The 26,825-nt window shown below is 36.1% G+C and overlaps 1 protein-coding gene across 6 annotated transcripts in view; it reads right to left on the reverse strand.

The window, feature by feature from the left end:
- Positions 1-26,825, reverse strand: part of TDRD3 (tudor domain containing 3) — a 146,969-nt gene that overhangs the window by 72,715 nt on the left and 47,429 nt on the right. For 4 of the 6 annotated variants that reach the window (XM_081130804.1, XM_081130803.1, XM_081130807.1 and 1 more), the window contains exons 2-4: positions 23,176-23,260; positions 19,239-19,304; positions 2,979-3,139 (exon numbers count right to left, since the gene is read on the reverse strand). In XM_081130804.1, the coding sequence (XP_080986930.1) occupies positions 2,979-3,139; positions 19,239-19,304; positions 23,176-23,260 (312 nt within the window). The remainder of the gene's footprint in view (positions 1-2,978; positions 3,140-19,238; positions 19,305-23,175; positions 23,261-26,825) is intronic. The other 2 variants (XM_081130808.1, XM_081130806.1) reach the window with 1 other exon arrangement.

Raw genomic sequence — 26,825 nt, forward strand, 5'->3', positions numbered from 1 at the left:
TTGGTCTTCCTCTTTTCCTGCTGTCTTCTATTTTTCCCAGCATTATTGTCTTTTCATAAGAACCCTGCGTTCTCATGTGTCCGAAGAAGGACAGCTTCAGTTTTGTCATTTTTACCTCTAGTGATGTTTCAGGCTTATTTTGCTCTAAGACTCACATGTTCATTTTTCTGGCTGTCCAGGGTTCATAGAGCTCTCCTCCAACACTATATTTCAGAGACATTATCTGGTAAAAACTATTCTGAGGACCCCCAGCTTAATCATTCCTGGTCATCACATGTAACTTACAGAATAAGTGGCCATAAACAGCCTTGCCTGCCCCTTAAGTATAGAGCTCTGCAATGATATATGTAGTAAACGTAGGACAATATCTATCAGACTTCAAGATCAGCAACAACTGAGTACAGTTACACTAAGTGAAGGAGTTTTTTCCCAATTCCAGGCAATCAGCATGTCCAGATTTTCATAACTCTATAGTCACTGTTTAGGGGTAAATAAAATAAGCACCACAGATACCAGGTTGCTGTACTCTTTCTCGCTAAAGAAATTATTAATAAAATTATGCATCACTTACACAAGACCTATGGTATTCAAAACCACTTTTAGCCAATAATTTCTTACAAATTGATAAAACTGAAAACTATAGAAACATCTAAAAAGAAAATATAAGAAACAACATAAGACCTTTAAAATCAGGATGCAAATTATAGGGGAATTTTGATTTTGATACTATAACTTTAAAACTTAAGAGGAAAAAAATTCAAATAATTTGAAGATGGACCTACATACAATTTTATTACGATAATTAATAAAGACTTCCACTTACCAGATTATAGTTCTACTCCCAGAAAAGGATAAATAGGTAGCTAAAATATTATTTTATTTTATTTTATTTACTTTTGTTAATCTTCACTCAAGGATATTTTTTCCATTGATTTTTAGAGTGGAAGGGAGGGATGGGGACAGAGAAAGAGCAAGTGAGTGAGAGAAACATCAGTTGGTTGCCTCCCCGCTGTGCTCCAACCAGGGCCAGGGAACGAATCTGCATCCCAGGCACACACCCTTGACCAGGAATTGAACCCGAGACCCATCAGTGAGAGGGCTGACGCTCTAACCACTGAGGCACACCGACCAGGGTGGTCCTAAAATTTTAATATATAATTTTTACAACATCACTTTTAGGGCTTTAATTAACTCTTATTCAGCAAACATATTTTGGTTTAACTGCTATTTTTATTGGCATCCCAAAGTACCTTTATTCTCTCTACACTGCAATTTTAAGGAAAACAAAACACAACAGAAAACAGGGAAAAGTGGGGCAAGAGGTAGGATGGAAGAGTGGAAAAAAGCACCCAGAGCAATGTCATCCCACTGGAGGGAGCACATTCTGCACCAGCTCCTGGTTCATCTTCTCCAGTGAGTTCTTCTACCTCCCTTCTAGGATAACAACTAACAAAACTTGCTCTAAAATAGTCTCCCAAACTGCTCACATGTCAGAACTGTTCTGCAAGCTATTGTTTTTACAGCACCAAGCAGACATGCTACTTCAATGAGTGAATGAGCAAGTGGCAATAATTTTTTCAATTCTCAAACTGTAATAAATTCAAAGAAAGAAGGCCGTGGGTAGCAATAAGAGACCCTCCTCTCTGGGCTGGTCCTGTTTTCATTTATGTCAGAGGAATACAAAGCAGTGAAATCAGAGAATGAGCCAAGACATGGCAAGCCTTCCTTCTCAGTCGTCTGTGTGCTCCAGTGTAGGGGATCTGACTGACTTTGTCAGAGGAGGAAAGGCTGTGTTTCCCCACAAAAGTAGGAATCCCTCTACTCTTCAAAAAGACAACCTAACCACAAAGTCAATAATCCCCCTTTGTATATGAAAATAAACCTTTTAGAAAAACATATATCTTCTAAGGAAGGAGGCTCCCTTAGCAGAGGCAGATGCTGGTTGAAGGAAGGAAAATGGAGAATCAGGTCTCAGCCTTCCACAGGCCACCACGCCTCTCTCAAAAGGTCTATTCATATTTTAAATCCCATTTCCGGCTCCCCCAGGAAAAGGTAATTTTCTGGACTACTAATCCTTCCAGCTGATATATTTATTATAATTTGTAAGCCTATGTGCCTGCCTCATTAGCATATGAGCTATTTGGAAGCAAAATCTAAGCCTTGTTTACCTTTGTACCTCCAGCACCAAGTAAGAAGCTGGAACACAAAGGATGCAAAATGCCTGTTAAATGCTTGCTCAGGAGAGAAGTATTAATTTACAATAAATGAAAAGCTCAGAGCAGCAAACATAAGCATATAAAATGACTAAGAAGACAAAAAAGGAGGTTTATAAATGTTTAATGAAAATTTCCACTTCAGAAAATAGAGCTCAAACTGACCTAATAGGGACACTGAGGATAAAGGAGACTCTCCTTGCCCCCACCATTTCTTTTCTCCATTCCAATAGGCATGACTCTAAAAGCCTCTCGTGAAAATAGCCAAATTCCAGGATTTGGAAATTTCTGCCTTATGGAGTTCTACTTTCTCTTGGAAAGTAGGGTGGCTTAGGAACCTCGCTAGTGTCAATCATTTCCTTAGAAAACTCATTCGCCCATGAACTTTTCTAGAACACTAAATAGTGTGGTAGACACAGATAACTGTCCAGGAAGAAATCATAATGTAGTTAAAGAAATTCTGTTTGTACTGGGAAATTTCTGAATGATCTCAAAGTTACTGACAAAATTGAAAAGATTACTTTTCATGCAAGAACACGTTAAATTTCTGTTTTTATAATTAACGTTGAAGCAAAGAGTAACCAACTCCATTCTTATCTATTTTTCTGCACAGATAAAGTAGAAATACAAACCTTAATTTCTTTTGAAAAACTGTAACACGTACTTAAGAGTTCATTCCTTCTTTACAGAGATCTTAAAACAAAATCCATTTTGAACAGTACCTCCAAACACTGTAACAAATATACAAAATAAAGTGCCAATCACCTTATTTTTGACATGTAACTATATTCTACTGCTGTGCAACTTATATGACCATCAGTCATCTGCAACCGCAACATTCTGGGTGCAGCCTGAGACTCTTCGTTATCCTTTGGCGCAGCAACATTGCGAATTTTTTGAATTTGCAAAACACATGGACCTTCAAGCTGTCAAAACACAAAGAAATAAATATCATTTTCTAGCCACAGCTTAGTTTTCATTTATAGTGTATCTCTTTTCCTTAATGATCACTGCTTTATGATTTATAATGATAACTTCAATTAAACAGGTCAAAATTGAAATTATACTACACATATCAGGGAGGCTGTTTTTAAAGATAAAACTTCAATAGGGTCTCCTGAAACACATTAAAAATTTTTTTTTCTGAATTCATTTTCAGAAAGTAACAAGAAAACTTTAAGAAAACAGAATTATATTTCTGGGCTGAAGGTGTATTAACAGCTGTTTTTAGTCTTATGCCCTCTAAATCACTCACATAGATCCCCCTTCTCCTCCCATGTATATTAAGAGACATTCTGAAATTAAGGACCTTGTAATTTTTAAAGAAATATCAACTTTACAGTAGTAGTTGAAAGAAATGCTTTCTGTTCAAAAACATCAAATTTGAAGTATACCCTCTGCTGGTATAAATGAAGAATACAATACTCCAAAATTTAAACTATATAAAATTTTAGAAGTGTGAGCTATAGTTAACTTATTTTCACATTTCCTTTTCAGATGAGTTTAAATCTAATGCTGTATTACAAGCATTGTCAGTGAGGGGGGAAAAATGTTCTTTTTTGCCACATTTCAATCAAAGACCAAAAAAAACTCGTGGACTATTAAGTTAAACATTTAATATAATAAAACAGCTATGGCATGATTGGGAAATGACAGCAAATTCTGCTGAAAAATAAGTTTAACATAAAGTGATGGTTTCACATTATTAAATATTATACCTTTAAGTAATATACCTGCAAAGGAAAACAACTTTTATTATAAATAGTCTTTTAAGTAAAACCTTTATACATTAGTTTAACTTATATTTTCAGCAAAGAGAAATATGAAATTGATAGGGAGAGTATCTGCCAGAAATATTCTCTGAGGCCAAAAAATTCATCCAGGCTTCATTCCTTCCTCTCTCCTTAGATAGATGGTCACCTCTGTCACTTGAACTCCTACAGTCATACAAGTGACATGAAATGTCAGATTTAAATGGCCATATTAGTTTATTAATTTACTGATCATATTAAATAACATTCTTCTTTATAATCAGGCTTCCCAAAGTTTGAATGACAAGAAATCAGTTATATATAGTCTAATCATACATAGATAAGTAGTTAAAATTGAGATTTTTTTTTTAGAACTCTAAAAACGATCTAAATTTAGACATGAAATACTATGAAACAACTTGCCAGCCATTTCTTTTTATAATCTTATCAAGTTTCTTAAAACAATTTTTTCTCAATCTATATCCAACAATGTAAGCATCACATTCTCCATTAACCCTAGAAACAGGGGCATATACTCACAAGGAATATATGAGCATGGTTATGCTCTGATCAGCCTTCCACCATAATTACAAAGTGGGTTAAAACTAACAGAATAAAAACCAGTTTCATCCACAGTCCTGTAAGAACTTCAAACCACAACTCATTTCTTCCTCTAAACTATCACTACTTCCAAAAGCGTTTCAATGGCTTCGGCAGAGACTTCCTAGGGCTCATGTTTTCGTCCACTCATTTATATTGAGAAGTTTTTGCCGGACTATTCACATCTCTACTTTGTTATTCGAGCAACTGGCAATGAATGAGTCAAGAAACTGCCTTGGAAGAAGAAATAGTGGTTCTGCCTATACCTGCTTTAAAGGCCCAAAGGGTAAGCTTTTGTAATGCCTTCTTTCTTACCCACCTTCTTTGCACTGCCAAAACAACTCGGTATCATTTTAACAAAATTTGATATTAATAAGCGTGGAGGTGGGGCAAGGAGATCAGGAAAAAAGCAAGTATAAAATTCTTCACATCCTATACCATCTTAAAAGTAGAAATTACAAAATATTCCCCATGTCATTCGCTCAGGCATCTATGGTAAGCCTCAATTTGGAGGACATTTTCCTCCATAGAGAAGATCCGTTTGCTTCTGGCAGCAACAACATTGCAATTGAGAACCTTAACTTTGGACTAGTAGAAAAGTAATAAAGTTAACCTCAGCCAGAACCTTAACTCACTATAAGTTAGTAGCACCCCCATAGCTCCACATATCCCTTCTAGAAGAAAGCATTCCTGACTCAGCAGCCCAGGATGCCCATGCAGAAAGATCGGGAAACCAGAAACCACAAGAAAATATCATGAGACTCACAAGGCAACAAGCCACAAAGTATGAGAATCATAAAAAATATTTACTCCATCTTGCTGCAGCTTATACTACTGGCAGAGAGGATTTACCACAGTTCTGACTTTTTTGTGTGACTAGCCCAGGACCAGAGCAGCAACACTTGACTAGCAGGACTGAGGTGTATATGCCTGGCAAAGGAGGCTGGGGGAAAGTGTCTGGCATTTTCTTCTTCACCACCAAGGCTCTGAAGATGGGAGATTCCCCCCAAACACAGGAAGAAAATTCAGGTTCTAGGAATTCTAAGTGTCCGCTATGCTCATCTTCTGTGTATTATCAGTCAAGAAGATTTTTGTCAAGCTCTATTTTCTATTGTTTGCACAATAAAATCGCTGTTTTTGATTTTTGATTTTCCAATTAGAAATAATACCACATATGATGCGTGTGTGTGTGTGTGTGTGTGTGTGTGTGTACATATATACAGTTGGCCCTTGACTAACATGGCTGCGCAGGTCCACCTATGTCCACATTTTTTTTTCAAGAACTACTATAGAGATCCAAGATGGCAGTGGATTGAGGGGAAGCTACATTGATACTCTCCTGGGGCAGATCTGGGTTTACAACAAAAACATAGAAAAACCATCCTGAAAACCAAGTGAAGACTAGCTTGAGAGCACTCTCATAACCAAGGAGGAAAAGCGGAGACAGCAGAGAGACTGGTAGGAAGTGCGGACCCGAGAGGGCTGGCTGGGCTCCCACAGGCAGCAGCTGAAGGTCTGGAGGGAGATCTCAGCTGTGGGGGGTCCCACTGAGGACTCTGGGGCATAAACCCCAGGCTGGGCTTCCCAGACAGGAGCACCAGAACCGAGGAAGGTGCTCACATAATATCTGGCTGTGAAAAACAGCTGGATTTTTGTCTGCCAGGGAGAGCATCTGGAACTGCAGGTACCCTCTTAAAGAGCCAATGCACAAAGTTTCTTGTGCAGCCACTCACCTTGGGCTCCGGCGGAGTGGGAGTGGAATGGGCTGGAGTTGTGTGGGGAGAGTCTGGGGTTGTGGGCTCTGGAGAGTGAGATCAGGGGATGCCCATCTGGATTCCTGTGCCTAGTCATTCCCCCAGACCATGGAGGACATCTTTCTTGGGTGGCCAATTTGCGGCTTTTGCCTAAATGGGGAAGCAATTGCCCCACTCTGCTGGAAAACCTCTTGCCTGGCCCAGTGGAGATTCTACAGCCTATGGCTCATTAAGAGAATGAGACTAATCAGTCTGCAGGCAGAGGCAGACCTCAGGGTGCTTTGAGTCTTTGCCTGATCTGCTTCAGGACCTGGGCCTTAGAAAAGCAGACTGGTGTGCATCTCAGTCCTGAGCAAATGCACACAGCCTCAGCAGAGGAGACCTCAAGCTTAGGGTTGTTGATAGCTCCAAACAGGGTACTCAGGGCTAATCACAAACTACGTCTGACATTGGCTTGTACCAGAGACCCTCTAAAAAGACTGAGTCCTAGCAGATCTACCTAGTACTTAGAAAAAACCCCAAAAAAGTAGCCAAAATGGGGTGATGAAAAAACAAGCCCCAAATGAAAGAATAAGAGAAATCTCCAGAAAAAGAGCTAAATGAAATGGAGATCAGATACAGAGTTCAGAATACTGTAGATTGTAAGGATGCTCAACAGCATGAAAAAAGATATGGAAACTATGAAAAATGACCAGACAGAAATGAAGAATGACATGGCAGAAATAAAGAATACATTCTAAGGAATAAACAGCAGATTAGAGGAAGCTGAAGATCGGATCAGTGAATTAGAAGACAGGGTGGAAAAAAAATCACTCAAGCAGAGATCCAAAAACAAAAAACAATTAAAAAACAGGACAGTCTAAGGGAGCTGTGGGACAGCATGAAACATACAATATTTGTATTATAGGAGTGCCAGAGGAGGTTGAAAGTAAGCAGGCGTTAAAGAACCTGTTTGATGAAATAATGGCAGAAAACTTTCCTAACCTGGTCAAGGAAAAAGTCACACAAGTTCAGGAGGCACAGAGAGTCCCAAGCAAGAAGAATCCAAAGAGGTCCACATCCAGACACATCATAACTAAAATGCCAAGAATTCAAGACAAAGAGAGAATCTTAAAGGAAGCTAGAGAAAAGCAATCTGTTACCTACAAAGGAGCCCCCATAAGGCTGTCAGCTGACTTCTCATCAGAAACTCTACAGGCCAGAAGGGAACGGCATGAAGTATTCAAGGTAATGCAAAACAAGGATCTGAAACCTAGACTACTCTATCCATCAAGATTATCCATAAAGATAGATGATGAAATACAGAGCTTCCCAGACAAAAAAAGGCTACTTTATCACTACAAAAAGGCTACTTTATCACTACCAGCATTATAGGAAATGTTAAAGGGGCTCCTATAATTAGAAGTAGAAATAAAGAGAATGAGAATATAGGCATAAAGAAATAAAATGGCAGTAGGTAAGTATCTTTCAATAATAACCTTAAATGTAAATGGATAAAATGTCCCAATCAAAAGACATAGGATAGCTGAATGGATAAGAAAACATGACCCAAATATATGCTGTCTACAAGAGAACCACCTTAGAACAAAAGGATGAGAGTGAAGGGAGAGAAAAAGTTTTCCATGCAAATGAAAACGAAAAAAAAGCTGGGGTAGCAATACTCATATCGGACAAACTAGACTTCAAAATGAAGACCACAGCGATAAACTAGAAAGGTCATTACATAATACTAAAGGGATCAATCCAACAAGAGGATATAACCCAGATAAACACATATGCACCCAATATAGGGGCACCTAAATTTATAAAAAAAACTTCTAGAGGACTTTAAAAGAGAGATTGACAGCAATACTGTCACACTAGGAGACTTTAACACCCCACTGACTTCACTGGATAGGTCTTCCAAATAAAAAAATCAACAAGGAAACAGTGACCCTAAATGACACACTAGATCAGATGGATTTAATTGACATTTACAGAACATTCTACCCCAAAGCTACAGAATATACATTCTTCTCAAGTGCACATGGGACATTCTCAAAGACAGACCACATGTTCAGACACAAAACAAGTTTCTACAAGTTCAAGAGGACTGAAATCATATCAAGCATCTTCTCGGACCACAGTGGCATGAAATTAAAAATCAACTACAATAAAAACACTAAAAAACATTCAAACACATGGAGGCTAAAAAGCATGTTTTTAAACAATGAATGGTTACCAAAGAGGTCAAGAAAGAAATAAAACTTCCTGGAAATAAATGAAAATGAACACACAACAACTCCAAATCTATGGGACACAATGAAAGCAATCCTGAGAGGGAAGTTCATAGCACTACAGGCCTACCTCAAAAACCAAGAAAAACTTCTAATAGACTCTCTAAACCTACAACTTAAAAACTTTAAAAGAGAACAACAAGAAAAGCCCAGAGTAAGTAGGAGGAAAGAAATAATAAAGATCAGAACAGAAATGAATGACATAGAGACTAAAAAAACAATACAAAAGATCAATGAAACCAAGAGCTGGTTCTTTGAAAAGATAAACAAGATTAATGAACCTTTAGCCAGACTCATCAAGAAACAAAGAGAGAGGACCCAAATTAACAAAATCAGAAACGAAAGAGGTGAAATAACAACTGACCCAACAGAAATACAAAGGATTGTAAGAAAATACTATGAACAACTATATGCCACCAAGCTGGACAACCTGGATGAAATGGATGAATTCCTAGGAAAATACAACCTTCCAAAACTCAATCAGGAAGAGTCATAAAGCCTGAAAAGGCCGGTAACTATTGATGAAGTTGAAGTAGTATAGGGCTCCAAGCACACAAAAGCCCTGGCCCTGATGGCTTCACATAGGAGTTTTACCAAACATTCAAAGAAGAATTAACACTTATCCTCCTCAAACTATTTCAGAAAATCCAAGAGGAAGGAACACTTCTGAACTCTTTTTACGAGGCCAGCATTAGCCTAATTCCAAAACCAGATAAAGACACTACAAAGAAAGAGAATTACAAGCCAATATCCCTGATGAACACAGATGCTAAAATCCTCAGCAAAATATTAGCAAATTGGATCCAGCAATCTATTAAAAAGATCATACACCATGACAAGTGGGATTTATTTCAGGGATGCAAGGCTGGTACAATATTTGCAAATCAATAAATGTGATACATCACATAAACAAATTGAAAGACAAAAATCACATGATCATATCAATAGATGCAGAAAAAGTATTCAGTAAAATCCAACACCTATTTTTGATAAAAACTCTCAGCAAAGTGGAAGTAGAGGGATCATACCTCAACATAATAAAGGCGATATATGACATACCTACAGCCAACATCATACTCAATGGGCAAAAACTAAAACCATTTCCCCTGAGAAAAGGAACAAAACAGGGATGTACACTTTCACCACTCTTATTCAACATCGTACTGGAAGTCCTAGCTACAGCTATCACACAAAAAGAAAATATAAAAGGCATCCAAATTGGAAAGGAGGAAATAAAATTGTCATTATTTGAAGATGACATGATATTGTACATAGAGAATCCTAAAGATTCCACCAAAAAACTACTAGATTTAATAAATCAATTCAGAAAGGTAGGATACAAAATTAACACCCAGAAATTGATGGTATTTTTACACACCAATAATAAACTCTCAGAAAGAGAAACTAAAAAAAAATCCCATTTACCATTGCAACTGAAAAAATAAGAAACCTAGGAATAAACTTAACCAACAATGTAAAAGACCTTTACTTGGAAAACTACAAGACACTGGAAAAAGAAATAGAAAAAGATATAAACAAACGGAAACGTATACCATGTTCATGGATTGGAAGAATTAACATCATTAAAATGTCCATACTACCCAAAGTAATCTATAAATTCAATGTGATCCCTATTAAAATACCAACAGCATATTTCACAGATCTAGAACAAACACTTCAAAAATTTATATGGAACCAAAAAACACCCCGAATAGCCATGGCAGTCTTGAGGAAGAAGAATAAAGTTGGAGGGATCACAACACAGATATCAAGTTATACTACAAAGCCACTGTAATCAAAATAGCCTGGTACTGGCACAAGAACAGACATATCGATCAGTGGTTCAGTGAAACAGAACAGAGAACCCAGAAATTGACCAAGCCATTATGGCCAGTTAATATCTGACAAAGGAGGCAAGAACATATAATGGAGTAAAAACAGTCTCTTCAATATATGGTGTTGGGAAAATTGGACATGCAAAAAAATGAAACTAGACCACCAACTTACACCATACACAAAAGTAAATTCAAAATGGATAAAAGACTTAAATGTAAGACATGAAACCATAAAAATCCTAGAGGAAAACATAGGCAGCAAAAATCTCATACATCTCTCATAGCAATAGGTTTGCTGATATATCTCTGAGGGCAAGAGAAACTAAGGAGAAAATAAACAAATGGGACTGCATCAAAATAAAAAGCTGCACAGCAAAAGAAACCATCAACAAAACAAAAAGGGAGCCCACTGTATGGGAGAACATATTTGCCAATGACCCATCTAATAAAGGGTTAATATCCAAAATATATGAGGAACTCATACAACTTAACAAAAGGAAGACAAACAATTGAATTTAAAAATGGGCAAAGGACCTAAATAGACATTTCTCCAAAGAGGACATACAGATGGCCAAGAGTCATATGAAAAAATGCTCAAACTCACTAATCATCAGAGAGATGCAAATTAAAACAATGAGGTATCACTTCACACCCCTCAGAATGACTATCAACAAGTCAATGAACTACAAGTCCTGGCGAGGGTGTGAAGAAAAAGGCACCCTAGTACAGTGCTGGTGGAAATGCAGACTGGTGCAGCCACTATAAAAAGCAATATGGAGTTTCCTCAAAAGAATAAAAATTGACCTGCCATTTGACCCAGTGATCCCACTTCTAGGAATATATCCTAACGAAGCCCAAAACACCAATTGCAAAGAACTTATGCACTCCTATGTTTGTAGCAGTTTACAATAGCTAAGATCTGGAAACAGCCCAAGTGCTCATCAGTAGATGAGTGGATAAAAAAGCTGTGGTACATTTACACCATCGAGTACTATGCAGCTATAAAAAAGAAGGATCTTTTATACGTTGGCACAGCATGGAGGGAACTGGAGAGTATTATGCTAAGTGAAATAAGCCAGTCAGGGAAAGACAAGTACCACATGATTGCACTTATATGTGGAACATAATAAACAAAATAAACTGATGAACAAAATGGATCCAAAGACGTAGAAGCATGGAGCAGACTGAGGGATCTCAGAGGGAAGGAGGGAGGGAGGAGTGGGTAGGGAGAGATTAATCAAAGAACTTATATGTTTATAAGCACAACTAATGCACACAGACACTGGTCTAGGAAGGCCTGAGGGTGGGATGGATGTGGGGTAGAGCAGATCAATGGGAGTAAAAAGGGGACATCTGTAATATTTTCAACAACAAAGATAAAGAAACTTAAAAAAAATGACATACTATAAATGTATTTTCTCTTCCTTATAATTTTGTTAATAACATTTTCTTTTCTCTAGCTGACCCTATCATAATAACACAGTAAATAAAACATCTAGCATACAAAACGTGTTAATCAATGGTTTACGTTATCAGTAAGGCTTCTTTCTGGTCAACAGCAGGCTATTAGTAAGTATTTGGGGAGTCAAAATTGCTATATGCAGAGTTTTGACTGTGCAGGGAGGTGTTAACACCTCTAACCCCCTGCATTGTTCAAGGATCACTACATACATATATACACATACATACCCTCCTACTTCTAATATTTTAAATACGTCCTCAAATGGGGATCTACTTGCTACTGCCTCATTGAGAATTACATCACCAAAAACCACAGTCTAACAAGAAAAGCAACCTCCCCCACCTCACACAGCTGAGACAGCTGCCCTTTCACTGTATGTAGTTCTAGGTAACAGCTGTTACACTACATTGACACTGCTGGTTCCTCAATCTCTCAGTAACTATGTGCTTCAACAATGCAGGACCATCCCGTTATCTCTGCATCCTTTGAACTTGGCACAGACATACATTCAAAAACTGCTCAATAATGTATTCCCTGTGTTTTCACTATAATTTATTCAGCACTGAACAGATATGCCAAAAACTATGGAGAGATCTTTACGTAAGTTATTTAATTTACGTCCAGAATGGTAACATTAGGATCATTTATGTATCTTAAATGGGAAAATAGAGCAGAGGGTAACATACTTTGCCAGTAACATACTCAGCTAGTAAGAGGCAGAATTAGAATTCAAATTCTGTCTCATACTGAAGTCTATCTTCTTTCTACTACGTATTCTAAAACTATTCTAAATTTTTTACATACTAAAAGCAGGTGTAGCTATAAAGGACAATGGGACTATTAATTGTTAAAAGTTAATTCTTCTCAAAACAGGTTGAGAAAACTGGAAGAGAAGTGGCACCTGAGCTGGGATGTGAAGAATAGCAGCAGCCTGCTGGTGGCTGAGGGAAGCGCATGCTGTCCCCACAGCACATGAAGGGGCCGCAGCAACCGAAGGCTGGCTGTAGGAGGCTGCAGTTCCCTCGTCTCCAAAGTAAAAGGGGTGGCAGTGATCATTTCCATTTTCAGTGTTGCCCTGAAGGCTACATAGATAATTCATATAAATTACTTACCATGGGTCCAGGTAGGTTCTCAATAAAGAAAAGGAGAAGAGTTTACTGAAAACCAGGGTTCTCCTAGTAAGTTAGGGGCTTGTACCAGAAATGGTCAAGAGGGAGGCAGGTCAACAGCATCACGGATGCTGTAAGGAAAGGCTTTGGGAAAGTAGTCCCAAATCCTGGTCTCGAATTTTTCAAGTGATATTCATATACGGCAAGAGAGTTTAAATAGAAAAGAAGAAAGAAAGAAAGAAGGAAGGAAGGAAGGAAGGAAGGAAGGAAGGAAGGAAGGAAGGAAGGAAGGAAGGAAGGAAGGAAGGAAGGAAGGAAGGAAGGAAGGAAGGAAGGAAGGAAGGAAGGAAGGAAGGAAGGAAGGAAGGAAAAGGAGAAAGGAAGAAAAGAAAAAGAAAAAATCAATAAACAGTAATGAAAGAGAAATTTCGGAATCATGAGTATGATAATGTATTTATCAAAATATCTAAAAGTCTCTACACCTTGAAAACTTTAAAACAGGATGCCATGTACACTTGGTAATTTAGAAACAGACAACATAATCATGGCTAGGTTTTCTCAAAATTGAAATCCCCTATAAAAAGCATCAATTTATACATCAAAGGCACAGTACATAATCTCTTTTATTAAATCATTCAGAGTAATCACAGCGAATGAAATACAAGGAACACACTGTGGGGCTCCCAGTCAAAAGAAACATTCTCCAAGGGTCATCTGCCCATTCCCACATCCCCACCCTTCACCTTTTAAGCTTTCTGTTCTCCGGGAGAATTAAAAACAGAAATGTGATGAACAGTTTGTTTTCAATTATCAGAAGACTACCTAGCCAATATATATTGTTTTGTGCAGTCATTATAAACTCCACAGAAGTCCTATTAATAATTACTAATAAGCGCTCGTAAATAAAGCATAGGTTTTCAGTAATCCACTGTTCTGAAAAGCATGTTTAATTTCAATAACTCACTAAAAGAAATACTGGAAAATTGCATTATTTAGCATAGAATAAACTAATTTATGAAATAGTGCAATTTGATTGAAATGAAAACTTAAATTTTTTTCAATTATTTTTCTTTTTTAAAACATCTGATTTCTAGACTGAGAGTGAATTTTAAGGCAGTGGAGCCATCTTGTGGTTGATGTCGGTATTGCCGAAGCTTTGAGAGGGTCACTTCTATTTGTAAAAATTAGGTCTTCAATCACAGTTTCACATTTTAAAAAGTATATACAACCTGTCAGCCCTAACTTACATGAAAAAAATAAACACAGAACTGCAAGCTTCTCCTGAAAGGGCTCCACAGTAGTGCATAAGGTCACCACATAGCTGGACTAGGTAACAAAGTATTTTTTCGTTAACATATTTTATAATTGATTTCTGCACCATGGTCTGAAGATGAAAACTATGAAAATAACTACAGCAAAATATTAATTTTAGAGAAGAGTATAAAAAATATTAAAGTTTAAAAGGAATTATAGTTTTACTTCTTTTGTGTCATGACTTTTTCCATGATATTTAACTAACAAGTCACCATGTTCTAGGACCTTGTAGATTCTGAGAAATGCAGAGCCTGCCCTGAAAAATTCAGAAAAAAAGATGCAAAATATGGCTTCCCCACCACACATCCCTCCACTCTCACAATCTTTATGGCCTAAAAACCAAGGATAAACTGCCTCTGGGAAAATCTCTCAGGCTTGGAGGCCTAGAGAAAATGTCATCTTCCCACTCTCACCACTTTATGAATTTGTCTGAAAACTCTGCATCGGGATTAGGCAGAAAATATAGGAACTGCAAAGTAATGTTAAGCAGTGAATGAGAAGAGAGAGAAAAGAACCTGAGCAAAACTATATTAATAATAAAGTTACTTGATCTTTTCGCTACTCTACTTTCTCCCAAATTAATCAGAGATAATAGCCATTATTAAGATCAATTTCAAACTCCAGATGACCATGCCATTCTGAAGGCCCCAGATTTGCCATAGAACAGGAGAGATGTAAATTCAACGAGCACAGGATTAACTGTTTTCTCCTAACTACATCTTTCTTATCTCATCACAGATCTATCAGCTCTCCATTCTTCCTTTCCACTCTCAAATTTCCAAACGCTGAGAATGGTGTTATCTAAGTTTTATTAGTTATAATAAAAACAACACGCACCATGTGAGCATTTATTTTTGGCCACTTAGGAGAGGAAGTTTGAAGACTCCTCTCTACACTCCTTTAATCTTCCTCCAATGCTCTATCCTGGGGATTCTCTAGCACATTGTACTGACCCTGAGGTCTGATGAATAAGCTTCCAAAGGGGCTGGAAAACCCACAGCTGAGGCCTTTCAAAGGGACCACACAGACTACCGGAGGTACCTCCTCAGATGGTCTCTTCCTGTCTCTTGCTTCTTAAGTATTTGCTTTTTAAATATTGGGACAAATGCTCTCCAATCCTCACATTTTTCTTTGGTTTTTCTCTCCCTTAAAAATGGTAATATCACTGGCAGGCTTGGAACTTAGTAGAAATAGTCAGAGCAGGGCATTTGGCCTGCTTTCATTCCATTATACTTGGATGAACATAAGTAATAGAGTTCTGCATTAGGGTGGGGGTGAAAACCCTGTCAGTAATGAAGTATCCATTTGCCTGCTTCATTTACTGAATTCCCTTGGATATCTCTCAGGAACAAGATACCCAACAGAGGTAATAAGGATTGATGCATTCTTAGATCTGCAGGACAAAAATACCATCCTAAATTGCTCATATCCTCAGTCCTTGCCATATGCAATGCACTGTTTAGTGTGTCTTTCTCAATGTCATAGATAATGTTGAATGATAAGAAAACAAAAATCTAGCAAGACTGAATAACTTGCCAGAAGTCACAAAAACTAATAAGCAGGAGAATCAGGATTTAAGTCCAGACCAGTGATGCTAAAATCTGTACCTTTCCAGTATGTTACCATCCCTATGGTTCTATCGTCCCTCTCCACATACCACTTGAGACACATCACAACCATGTCTCTGCTTCCTGAGGCAACTAGTCTGTCTCATATTTTAAGTTTTCTGTCTACATTAGTTTTTGGAAAGTTAATTTCCAGTATAATCTATTTAGAAGATCACTAGGTAATCCAGTTCATTCGTTCACTCATTCATTTGTTCATTCATTCATTCTTTCTTTTTCAATATAAAAAGAAAACTAGAAAATAATATTATTTTATACCAAAATCTGACATGTTTAAGTAACAGGAAGACTACTTAATCAAATACTGTGCAAACTAAATAATGCCCTATATCTTATGCACAGATTAGAACTTATTTAATTTTTTTAATTTAAAATTTATTTTAAACAAGAACTACAACATACATAATTTAGTGACTGGAGCCATGTCTTTATAATGATTCAGTCACCATTAACATAGCAAAATACTGGTTAAACTCATCCCAATAAAGGCTCAAGTAAAGTAGCTTTTACTACATTATTCTTATTTTACAAAGAAGCACAAATAATCCAATTCATATCAAAATATATTCTTTGAACATTTACTTTGGCCTAAAATCGTTATATTTTTATATATTGTATGGAGTTTTAAATAAAGGCAAATAAAATAAGCAATCTCTGTGGATCAGCTTCTAAAATTTCTATTAAAAATTTTTTTCAAAACATCTTCACTGATATTGTGAAGAGAAGTATATTTGGTGTTAGAAGTAGGTAGTGAAAGGAAAAATATAATCAAAGAGGAAGACCAGATAGAGGTTGTCCAACTCAATTTGTTTCATGTGAAAAGGGCTTGTATCTTCTCATTTTATGTATAAACTAAAGTCACTTAGCATTAAGAATATTTTAACCCTTTGCGGTCGTTTATCTACTCTCAGCCACCAAAGCTTTTTTACCATTCTGGTCGTATGTCTGCTCTCAGCCACCACAGCAAGGAACCGTACGAATCTTAACTCCATTCATGTATCAGTTCATAATTTCTCTGAAAGCTCTTAATTCCGACCAGTACGACACCCATGTCCAAATTTAATACGACCGCAAAGGGTTAAAAGATAAACTTTGGCACAGAAAGTTCTACATTTAAATATTTTAAGTTCTTTATTGTTATTAGCTAAATTAAAAGAAAATCCAAAAAGACCACTGTGTAAAACGTTTTAAAGGAAAAGCTGCTCTGAGGAAGTGGAGGGTAAGGAATGAAGTCTCATCTTCACCATCCCCATGAGCTTAGAGCAGAGATGGGTTCTCAGAGTCCCTAAAGATACACAAAGAGAAAATGGAAAACAAAAAATCCAGAAACCTTCCCATTTTTCTTGAATGAATTAGTGTAGCGATTTACAGACAATGCTTTGATTGATATTAGTTACTTTTCCTGTAAAAAATTTTTGCAGTCATCAGACTTGTCCAAGATTGCTGCCTATCTGGGGTTTGATAACTCAGCAGTTTTCTAAGGATGCTCCCCATACTTAGAAAAAGGCAGAATCAACATCCCATGGAAACTTGCTCAAAAATGCAACTTCTCAGGCTCTAGCCCAGTTCAACTGAATCAGAAAATGGGGGTGAGTGGGGGTAGGAGTGGGCTGGCAATCTGTATTTTAGCCAGGCCGCAGGGTGATTCTGGTGGACGATGAAGTCTGAGAACTACTACCACAACTGGGAAAAGAAATGGAAAGAAGCTGGAGAGAACTCTGAGAACAATGAAGTAGAAGGAAAAGCTTGAGACTAAATAAACAAAGCAACCAAGATAAGTGGCTTTAGCAAAAGAAACCTGTGGCAAGAAGTGACGTTTACAATTCTTGAAGCATATGAAGAATTATTCCCAAGGGAAGGCAAACAGCGTTCTCCACTTCTCCTGAGGGAAGATAAGGGCATTCCGCACTTTAAGTTGCAGCATAAGAAATTTAGATTAAAATATAACCAAAGTTTGCTGACAGAGAGTACTGTTAAACATAATGGATTGTTGAAGAGTTTCTCAAACCTCTTCTGAGTATCTGCCTCAAAAACTACAGCAGATTAGAAACTCTTATGGTTCTAAACAAATACCACTCAGCCATGAGAAAAGACAAAATACTGCCACTTGAAACCACATGGATGGAACTTGAGAACATGATGCTAAGCAAAAACAGTCAGTCAGAAAAAGCTAAGAACCGTATAATTTCACTCATAGGTGGGATATAAAACTGAAACTCACAGAGGGAAGGGGACTGGGGGGTAGTAAAGGGTAAAGAGGACCAAATATATGGTGAGGGAAGATGATTTGACTTCGGGTGGTGGGCACATGATGCAATATACAGACCATGTATCCTAGAAATGTACAGTTGAAACCTACATAATCTTATTAACCAATGTCACCCCAATAAATTTAATTAAGAAAGGAAATTTGGTCCAGCAAAAAATAAATAAATACTACCTATTGCATAAATGAACTAATATTTAGAAATGTGAAAAATATGTTGTTACATAATAGACCTTAAATTTTAAATTATCTAAAATTCAAAATATCTGAGGTGTAATAAGTATTTTAAATATGAGTGTTAAAATAACAATATGTATTCAAACACAAAACATACACATTGAAAATACTTATTTAAATTAAGGATAATGATGCTCCTTAATAGTTCAAAAAGTGACCAACAGCACATAGACCAACTGCATGTGACCAAAAGCATAGAGAAAATTCTTGGATGACACCATTTACATGAATTTTCAAATAAAGAGAAGAAATTAAATAGAAATGAGTAAGAAGTAAAAGACTGAATAGTTGGTATCTAAAACTTGTATCCTTGTATTTTAAAGATATCACTAAAAAAATATAACATAAATATACATATATTTACATATATGTAAAATGCAAAATGATAAAAATAACCAAATGCATGGCTTTGCCAAATTTCTCTTAATAATTCTCTTACACTCATACACTTTGATATTAATAAACTCATTAAATAAACATGGTAACAGGTAACTAAAATAAAAAGGTATGAAAAGGTCCTTTTCCTGAGCTCTGATAATATCTGGTAAGTCTCATATGCAAATGTATCACACTTATAATTCTTAAAACGAGTTTTTAAAAATGTTTCAAAGTCACCAAGAACTTAAAAGGTTAAGTCCTAATAGTTTCCCATGTGTATAGGAAGTCACTGTAATGATGACTTTGTGACCTGTTTGCCTCCAAAATATTTTGCAGTTGCAGTTTCTACAGACACAACAAAATCCCAGTCATTTAGCGGATGTTCACATTTATCGCAGTTAGCATAATTTTTCTTTACCTTTTCTACCTTTCCACCATTGATGTCACTGGGGAGGAACTTCTTGCCAATTGTTCTCAAGTCTGTCTAAAATAAAAATATTATTATTAAAATATAATTATAAAGAAAAGTAAATCTAAATCTAACCTCTATCACAAAGGATGAAATCACTTAAGATTTACAGAGAAAATTTAAGTAAATGTCTTTTAGCTGATTATGAGATCTACATATGTAATCAATCTTTTCAAATAACACAGTCCCATACACATGTTATTTAAAGTGCACCAGTAGGTTGAACATTAATATACAGATAGCCTTAATTCTGGTCATATTTCATTAGGTAACCTTTTAACTTACTAAATCTTCTCTATTGAATTCTAAAATTTTATTTTATGTAAACTATAGACTTACTAAAAAATTAATGCCACAATCCAAAACCAAGTGAATTCATAAAAAGAGTACATTTTTAACAATTAAATTCCTTATATAACCTTGATATGCAGAAGCATGAAAACATATTATTCTATAGCCTATAATACCCATACCATAACAAAGCTATGTAACATACAAATATGCCATGGATCAATTCCACTGCAACAGTAAGTATAGTAAGACTTTCCCATAGTAAAGATGCATTTAATTTGCTTAAGCAAATTATAAAAACTGAAGTTGGCAAACAAATAATTAACTATGAAAATGCAGAAATACATATTACTCAGCAAACCAAAAAGGGAAAACTTAAAGAAGGCTTAACAAAAAGTTACCGCATTTCTGACATGAACACAGAACTTCAGCTACACAGTCTACACAAAAAAGACTTCTGCCCCACCAGCGTGGCTCAGCAGCTGGGAGTCAACCTATGATCCAGGAGATACATGGTTCAATTCCTGGTCAGGGCGCATGCCCAGGTTTTGGGCTTGATTCCCAGTGGGGGGTCGTGCAGGAGGCAGCAGATCAATGACTCTCTCATCATTAATGTTTCTATCTCTCTCTCCCTTCCTCCTTCTGAAATCAATAAATTCATATTTATATATATATATGTAAAAAAAGCAGAACTTTTAAGGATTTTTGTCTTCTTTAAGAAGTAAAAACTAAAGGAATGGTAAAAATTTGTTCAGAGGAAAACTGTTAATACTCATGAATAAGGCCTAATTATTTAAGCTAAAATATTATCTTGATGACTGAGAGCTTGAGGTCAGGTTAATAAACTTGTATTTGTTATTCCTTAAAATATAGCAAACAAAAGCTCTTCGTTGCCTTAAGAGCAAAATAAAATAGAATGCCTTTAATCACATAAATTATAAGGGAGAAATTTACATTAGACTTAAGGAGAAAACACTAGATGATTAAAATTATTATAATGAATACATGGAGAGAAGTAGGATAGACTTAACTATCTATTATTGAACACCTATAATAATATACTATTCTCATATTTAAAATATGCATATGTTAGCTTAAGAAAGAAGTATATGTTATACAATCCCCACAGATCTTTCCAGGCTTTTACTACCATGGTCCATAATTTATTTCTCAATATAATGCAGGGATCACTCCTAAACTAAAACTCACCGAATGGAAATGCCAGGCAAACTAAGCCCCAAATGCAAATATTTGTGTAACAATGCTTTAGGCTTATCCTTCTGCAGCCTCCATCCAGTAACAGAGTGAAAGCCGTACTTCAAATCATAGCCTTTTCACTTCGAAAATACTGAGTAAAATATGGGGAAAAAATACTTTCTTATACTACCCTTCCCTATATTAGGATTGTTTTGAAGATTAAATGTTAATACATGTGAAGCACTTAGCACAATGACTTATAAAGAGTAAGCACTTAATTAATGTTAGTTATCATGTCTATTTTAGTGAATAGAAAACATGTACATTTTATCACTTGAAAATGTAAAATAACCATTAAGTCAATAATACAACTAATAGTTCATAAAAGCATAGGCATTATTTTGAAGTCATTCAAAGGCTGAAATATTTAAATATATATGAGAAACAGAATATTTTCAAATTTTATGATATATCATAGTCCCTCATTTCTCGCATTTATCAATAATTATGAACTAAACTAAATGAAATGAGGCATCACTATAAAGTAGAAATGAGTACTAGACTAAAATTCTAAACTTTGATTCACTGCAAACTGTATTTAACTAATATGATCTTGGATACTGTCACTAGTTCTCTAAATCCATTAAATTTATTTTTCTATAAAATGGGGTGTTGGGGGATGGAGTCACCAACCCTGTCTCACAAAGTTATTGTCAGGCTAAAAGGAGACACTGTATTCAAAGTTTACATAACCTAAAGTGTTATGCATGTATATAATTAATGTTATTTAATTGTTCTTGTAGGGAAAAGAAAATGACCTACCAAATCTTTAAACATGCTAAATGCAAAGTCAATTTATAGTACAAACGAAGACAATTTTATGACTCAGATGCCAATTTATCAGGACCAGTAGGACACATGGGTCCAAAAATGCACTTACATTGAACAGACAAAATTATGCAGGAGAAATCTTTAGCTTTTAAATACACATGCATGTGTGCACACAGAGAAAAGATTCCTAACTATTTTTTCAAGTTAAGTTCAACAGAATGTCTTGGCAAACCATTTTATATTATACAGAATGTTAAGAGAGAAAAAAAATCTATCTTTAAATTTTTATTAATACATAGTATTCAGTAATTTAAGACTGGGCTAGCACTTTTTTTCCCCTCTTCTGAATAATTCAGGCGTTTGAAACCCAACTACATGCTGGATTTCAATGTCATTTCTTAATATCCTTACTCCCCATTCCACAAAGTAAAAAATTAAGAACACTTTTTTTTTTTTTTTAATATATCTTTATTGATTTCAGAGAGGAAAGGAGAGGGAGAGATAGAAACATCAATGATGTGCGAGTCATTGATCGAGCCCGCAACCTGGGCATGTGCCCTGACCGGGAATCGAACCCTGATCACCTGGATCCTAGGTCGACGCTTAACCACTGAGCCACACTGGGCCGGGCAAGAACGCTCTTTTTTAACATAAAAATCTGCACAGGCTGGGCTGGTTGAGCATCGACCTAGGACCCAGGAGATCGAGGTTTGATTCCTGGTCAGGGCACATGCCTGGGTTGCAGGCTCAGTCCCCACTCGGGGGCTAGCAGGAGGCAGCCGATCAATGATGACTGTCTCATCATTGATGTTTCTCTCTCTCTCTCTCCCTCTCCCTTAAAATAAAAAATAAATAAAATAAAAAAATCTGCACAGAAAACAGTTACTCAGCAGCTCTGAGGCTATTCTCTTTCACAAGGCTGGCACTAGACTGGCATCTGGGAACTTCGCACTTGAACCATTTCCTAACTAAAAATGTGGTTCACTGCCTAGACTATTTGTAAAAACAATGTGATTTATGGTAAACACCTGCTCTTTTTGGGGGGAGGGGTATAGAATTTTGTTTCCTGTTAGGTGGACAGTACCTTCATGAGCAGTTCAATAAAAGCCTTGGGTACTACTAGTCTCTAATAGACTTTCTAAGCAGAAACATTGTTTATATCTTATTGCACTGTTCACTGCTGGTTAAAGCTAACTAGAGTCTCTATGTTAATTAAATGGCAATTTGTTTTAATGAATTATGATGTTTTTACTGCTATTATACAGATAATGTAAACGTTATGAAATCCTATAACTGAACACTGGCTTAAAAAATGAAGTTTTCACTGCATTTTTTTTTTCCTATTTCATTATATTCTGTATAAAAGATATTAAAAGAAACATATATATTTATAATAATTTGCTGATATGAGATTACCAAATTCAATAAACATCACTGTAACTTAAAATGGACAATAAAAATAAAATGTATTTTTTATTCCATATTATTTATAAAACCCAGTTTATTCTATGAAATATTTTTTATGAATATAGCTTCCAGATTAAAAAGGTTAATAAACAAAACCTACATTGAGAGCAATCAGGATGATGTCATTTATATTGACTTTGTCAGGAGAACTTGTGCAAGCTTCAATGCCTTCATCTGAAAGATACCTGTTAAAATAAAATAAGTGGCTTAATATTTTCTGAAATCAAAACCAACCAAAATTATTTTTTAAAATCAACATGCAATTTTGTTCTCAACTAGGAAATGCTTCTACAAATACTAGGGAAAGAGTCCTGGATATTTCCTATTTACCATGTCTGATAGAACAGAATGGACAGTGCATATTTTTCCTCTTTTGTACCCTTAAATGGATATTGTTGTATTAATGCAATTAAACATCAATATACTTGATGGAATGTATAAGCTATTCTTTACTAATATACAAATATAATATCTGACTTAAACATCTGGTAAGACAGTAAGCTCTTAGAGATTGAGATACACTATAAAAACAGAACTAAAAACAGCATAGTTTTAAATTTAGTCCAACAGAAATTTCTTCTGTGCTACTTTCTCGCATCATCTTCTCAAGTCCCCTTTCTTTGCAATAATGTTCCCAAGAATCCTTCAACTACTAAACACCAAGTGACATAAAGATAGGCAACTTTTTACCTTGTATCTTTTACTTTTCTGGTCTCTTTTAGCTTTTTTACTCATTGTCTTATTGCCCTTTTATCCAGTCTAAACTAACCACACATCTGTTGTAGGCAGTAATTAATTCAAGATTAATGAATCTGATTGAGGGGGGATTATTTCTACCCATTTATTTATGCCCAACATTGCCATTTTGAAATTCTTTGACAAAGTCTACAATTCAGGTTTCATCCCCCCAAAAGTCCACCTATAAAAATGTCTATTAGCATCTGACATGTTCTGTAATCAGTCTCAATTCCTTTAACCAAAAGGCTAGTGCTAGCTAGCAATGCCACTACAGGTCTCCTCCCATTAAAAAAACACAGGAGTACAGTCTAATTCAACCCCCAACATTATAAACTCTATTTGGAGACAGCCACCAAAGGTTAAGTGCCTTTAAGAAACACAGATGAATGAGGCTCTAAAGTAGAAGAGCAAGTGTAAAGAAACATAAACTGAAGAGTGTAAATGAACAGGAGGAGATAAAAGTCAATCAGTCTATGAACAAGATCAAAGAGGTAAAGTCTGGAAAGTACAGATGTAACACAAAGCAAGAATGTGTTCACAAAGTGAAATACTAAGTTTAAGACTACTGCAGTGTTTATAAACCACAATGATGAATGAAGACAAGCAGTTAAGTGGATTACAGAGAGGAAAAAAACAGAAGTTAGTATGCAGATGAGTCTGTAAGAATAAATGAGTAGGAGGCAGTTATAACAGAACATAAGTGACCATGGAATACAAATGTTTGCAGTCAGCAGAGATGGTTAAACACAACTCTAATTCAAAATGATTAAGTTAATTTCCTTATTATCCTGTTAATTTTTCACTGTTCATAGTCATTGACTGTATCTGTCATTAATCATAAGTTCAGTTCTACAAATATTAATTAATTAAGCCCTTATTTATGTGAAAAATATTATGTAATTCAGTGATAAAATTAATAAAATGATGAAAAGTAAACACCTGCCTTCAAGGAGTTCACAGTCTCACTCATACACAGCATGAGACAATACATAGAGCTATCATACAAGGCCAAAATAATTATAAACAAAATGTTATAGGGGCTCAAAGAGTCTGGGGGATGGGAAAGAGCACATAAAAGGGAATAGTACGAGCAAATCATGGAAACAAAAAGTCTGAAGCACATTCTAGAGGTAATAAGCTGGAACATTCTGGCTGGGAAGTGGGGAAGAAATGAGAGGTAAGTATAAGTTGGGACCAATTTTAGAAAGTGACAGCACACAATGGAATATGGGTGATACATTAAATGCTGACTAATTACAAAAACACAACTTTCAAAATTCCTACACAATGGGGAAATTATATAGAATGACTAATAAAATACTTTCTTTTCTAGAAAGACAACTCTTTAGCATTAAAAGATTAGAGGATACTATGGAATAGATCATTAAAAATAATCAAAGTTCATCCCTTCAGTTTTACAGATGAATAAAAGTAGTTCAACTTGCCCCAAAATACAAACTGAAGTGAGGCCAAGTTAAAACAAGAATGCCTCCTGACTCTCACTTTAGGCTTTTCACTACCTCACACCATTTTCATTTACCAACAACTAATGCTACTACTAGGAATATGAGCTTCTCATAAACATAAGCTTTAAAATTAATTATTACCCACCAATTTGGGGGAGAGGAGGTTCCCTATTACAAATAATGAATACATATTCGATAAGAAGGATCAATCAACCTAAGTGCCATTACCAAACATCTTCACCTCCTGTTCAGAAGTCATGTGGGCATATAAAACAGACATGTCCAACTGTAGTTCAAGCATCTCAATTGACAGAAAACTGTGATAAAACAAACACTGTCATTTAAATCTCATTTATTTGATCCAGACAGTGGATGATCACTACCACCTCTTACTGCCAGTAAGGGAAAAAAGAGCCAGTTGTCCTTTGATCCATCCCTCTGAGAGCAGGTAAAATCTTGAGTCCAACATAAAGAGGAGATTGAGGCAAACTGAAGAGTACATGGCCCATCTAAAGGCGGCGGTCATAACTCTGCTCCAGTTGACTGTCTGTCTGAGGACTGTAGGGGAACTCATTCAGAGATGCAATATCACTCCAGCACCAAAGGCATCTGGAAAATGTTGGACTCTGTTTAACCTGTGACTGTTTAACTCTTTAGTCAGGGTTAGCTGACTACCCAGAAAGCCCAAATGCCGTCCAAAGATAAATGTTAGGCCCCAGGAAGCAGGTTAATGAATGTATAGAGTGTGGATAACTGTCTGATGAGATCTGTAAACTTAGAAATGCATTGTTCTTTCTGATGATCTACGTGACTACCCACCATATGCTTTTACAATTAACCCCCTATAAAAAGGGGACCCTGTCCTGGGAGGGTGTGGATTTCTTCCCAGCGGCCACCACTGGAGCACAGCTGCTTTGCCCGTGTATGTAGGTTTCTCCTATTAAAGCTCTTATTTGAATAAGGCTACGTGTCAGTTCTTTGGGATCAATCCTGGATTTAGACTTTTTGGGCTTTCCCTCAGCAAGGACAGGTAAAGCAGCTATTGTCTGATCTTCTCATTTTTAACTTTTAGTTTTTTGTAAAGCAGTGTACAAGCCTGTGTGTAGCACACAGACTTTGTACTTACTAATCATATTAGTTTACTAAATGTATCTGCTTGTTTGCTCTGGTATACTTCCAAGGTGCCTCTGAAATGCAGGGTTGTGCCATTAAGTGTCTCTCAAATGATATACCATTCGTAGCTGACATTCTTTGCAAGCAAAAGAAGAAAAGACTACGTGTTTCAGGTCACTTTGTATGACTCTTGAGGACAGTGAACATAATTATGCATTTAAAAAATGTTCTCACCAGAGTCGTCTACATCAGACTAAAAGGTGTCAAATCATTTAGTTTGGCCTAAATATTTAATGAACTAGAAATATATAGACTTCATCCTTATCTTAGACTTCTAGGCAATACATATATTTTTAAGGAAGGAGTTCTTATTGGCTGGAAACACTAAAAAGCAAACATTCAAGTTTTACTCTCCACCCACCTTCACCCATCA

Source organism: Miniopterus schreibersii (genome assembly GCF_964146895.1).
Source record: "Miniopterus schreibersii genome assembly, chromosome: 2".
Lineage (NCBI taxonomy): Eukaryota > Metazoa > Chordata > Mammalia > Chiroptera > Miniopteridae > Miniopterus > Miniopterus schreibersii.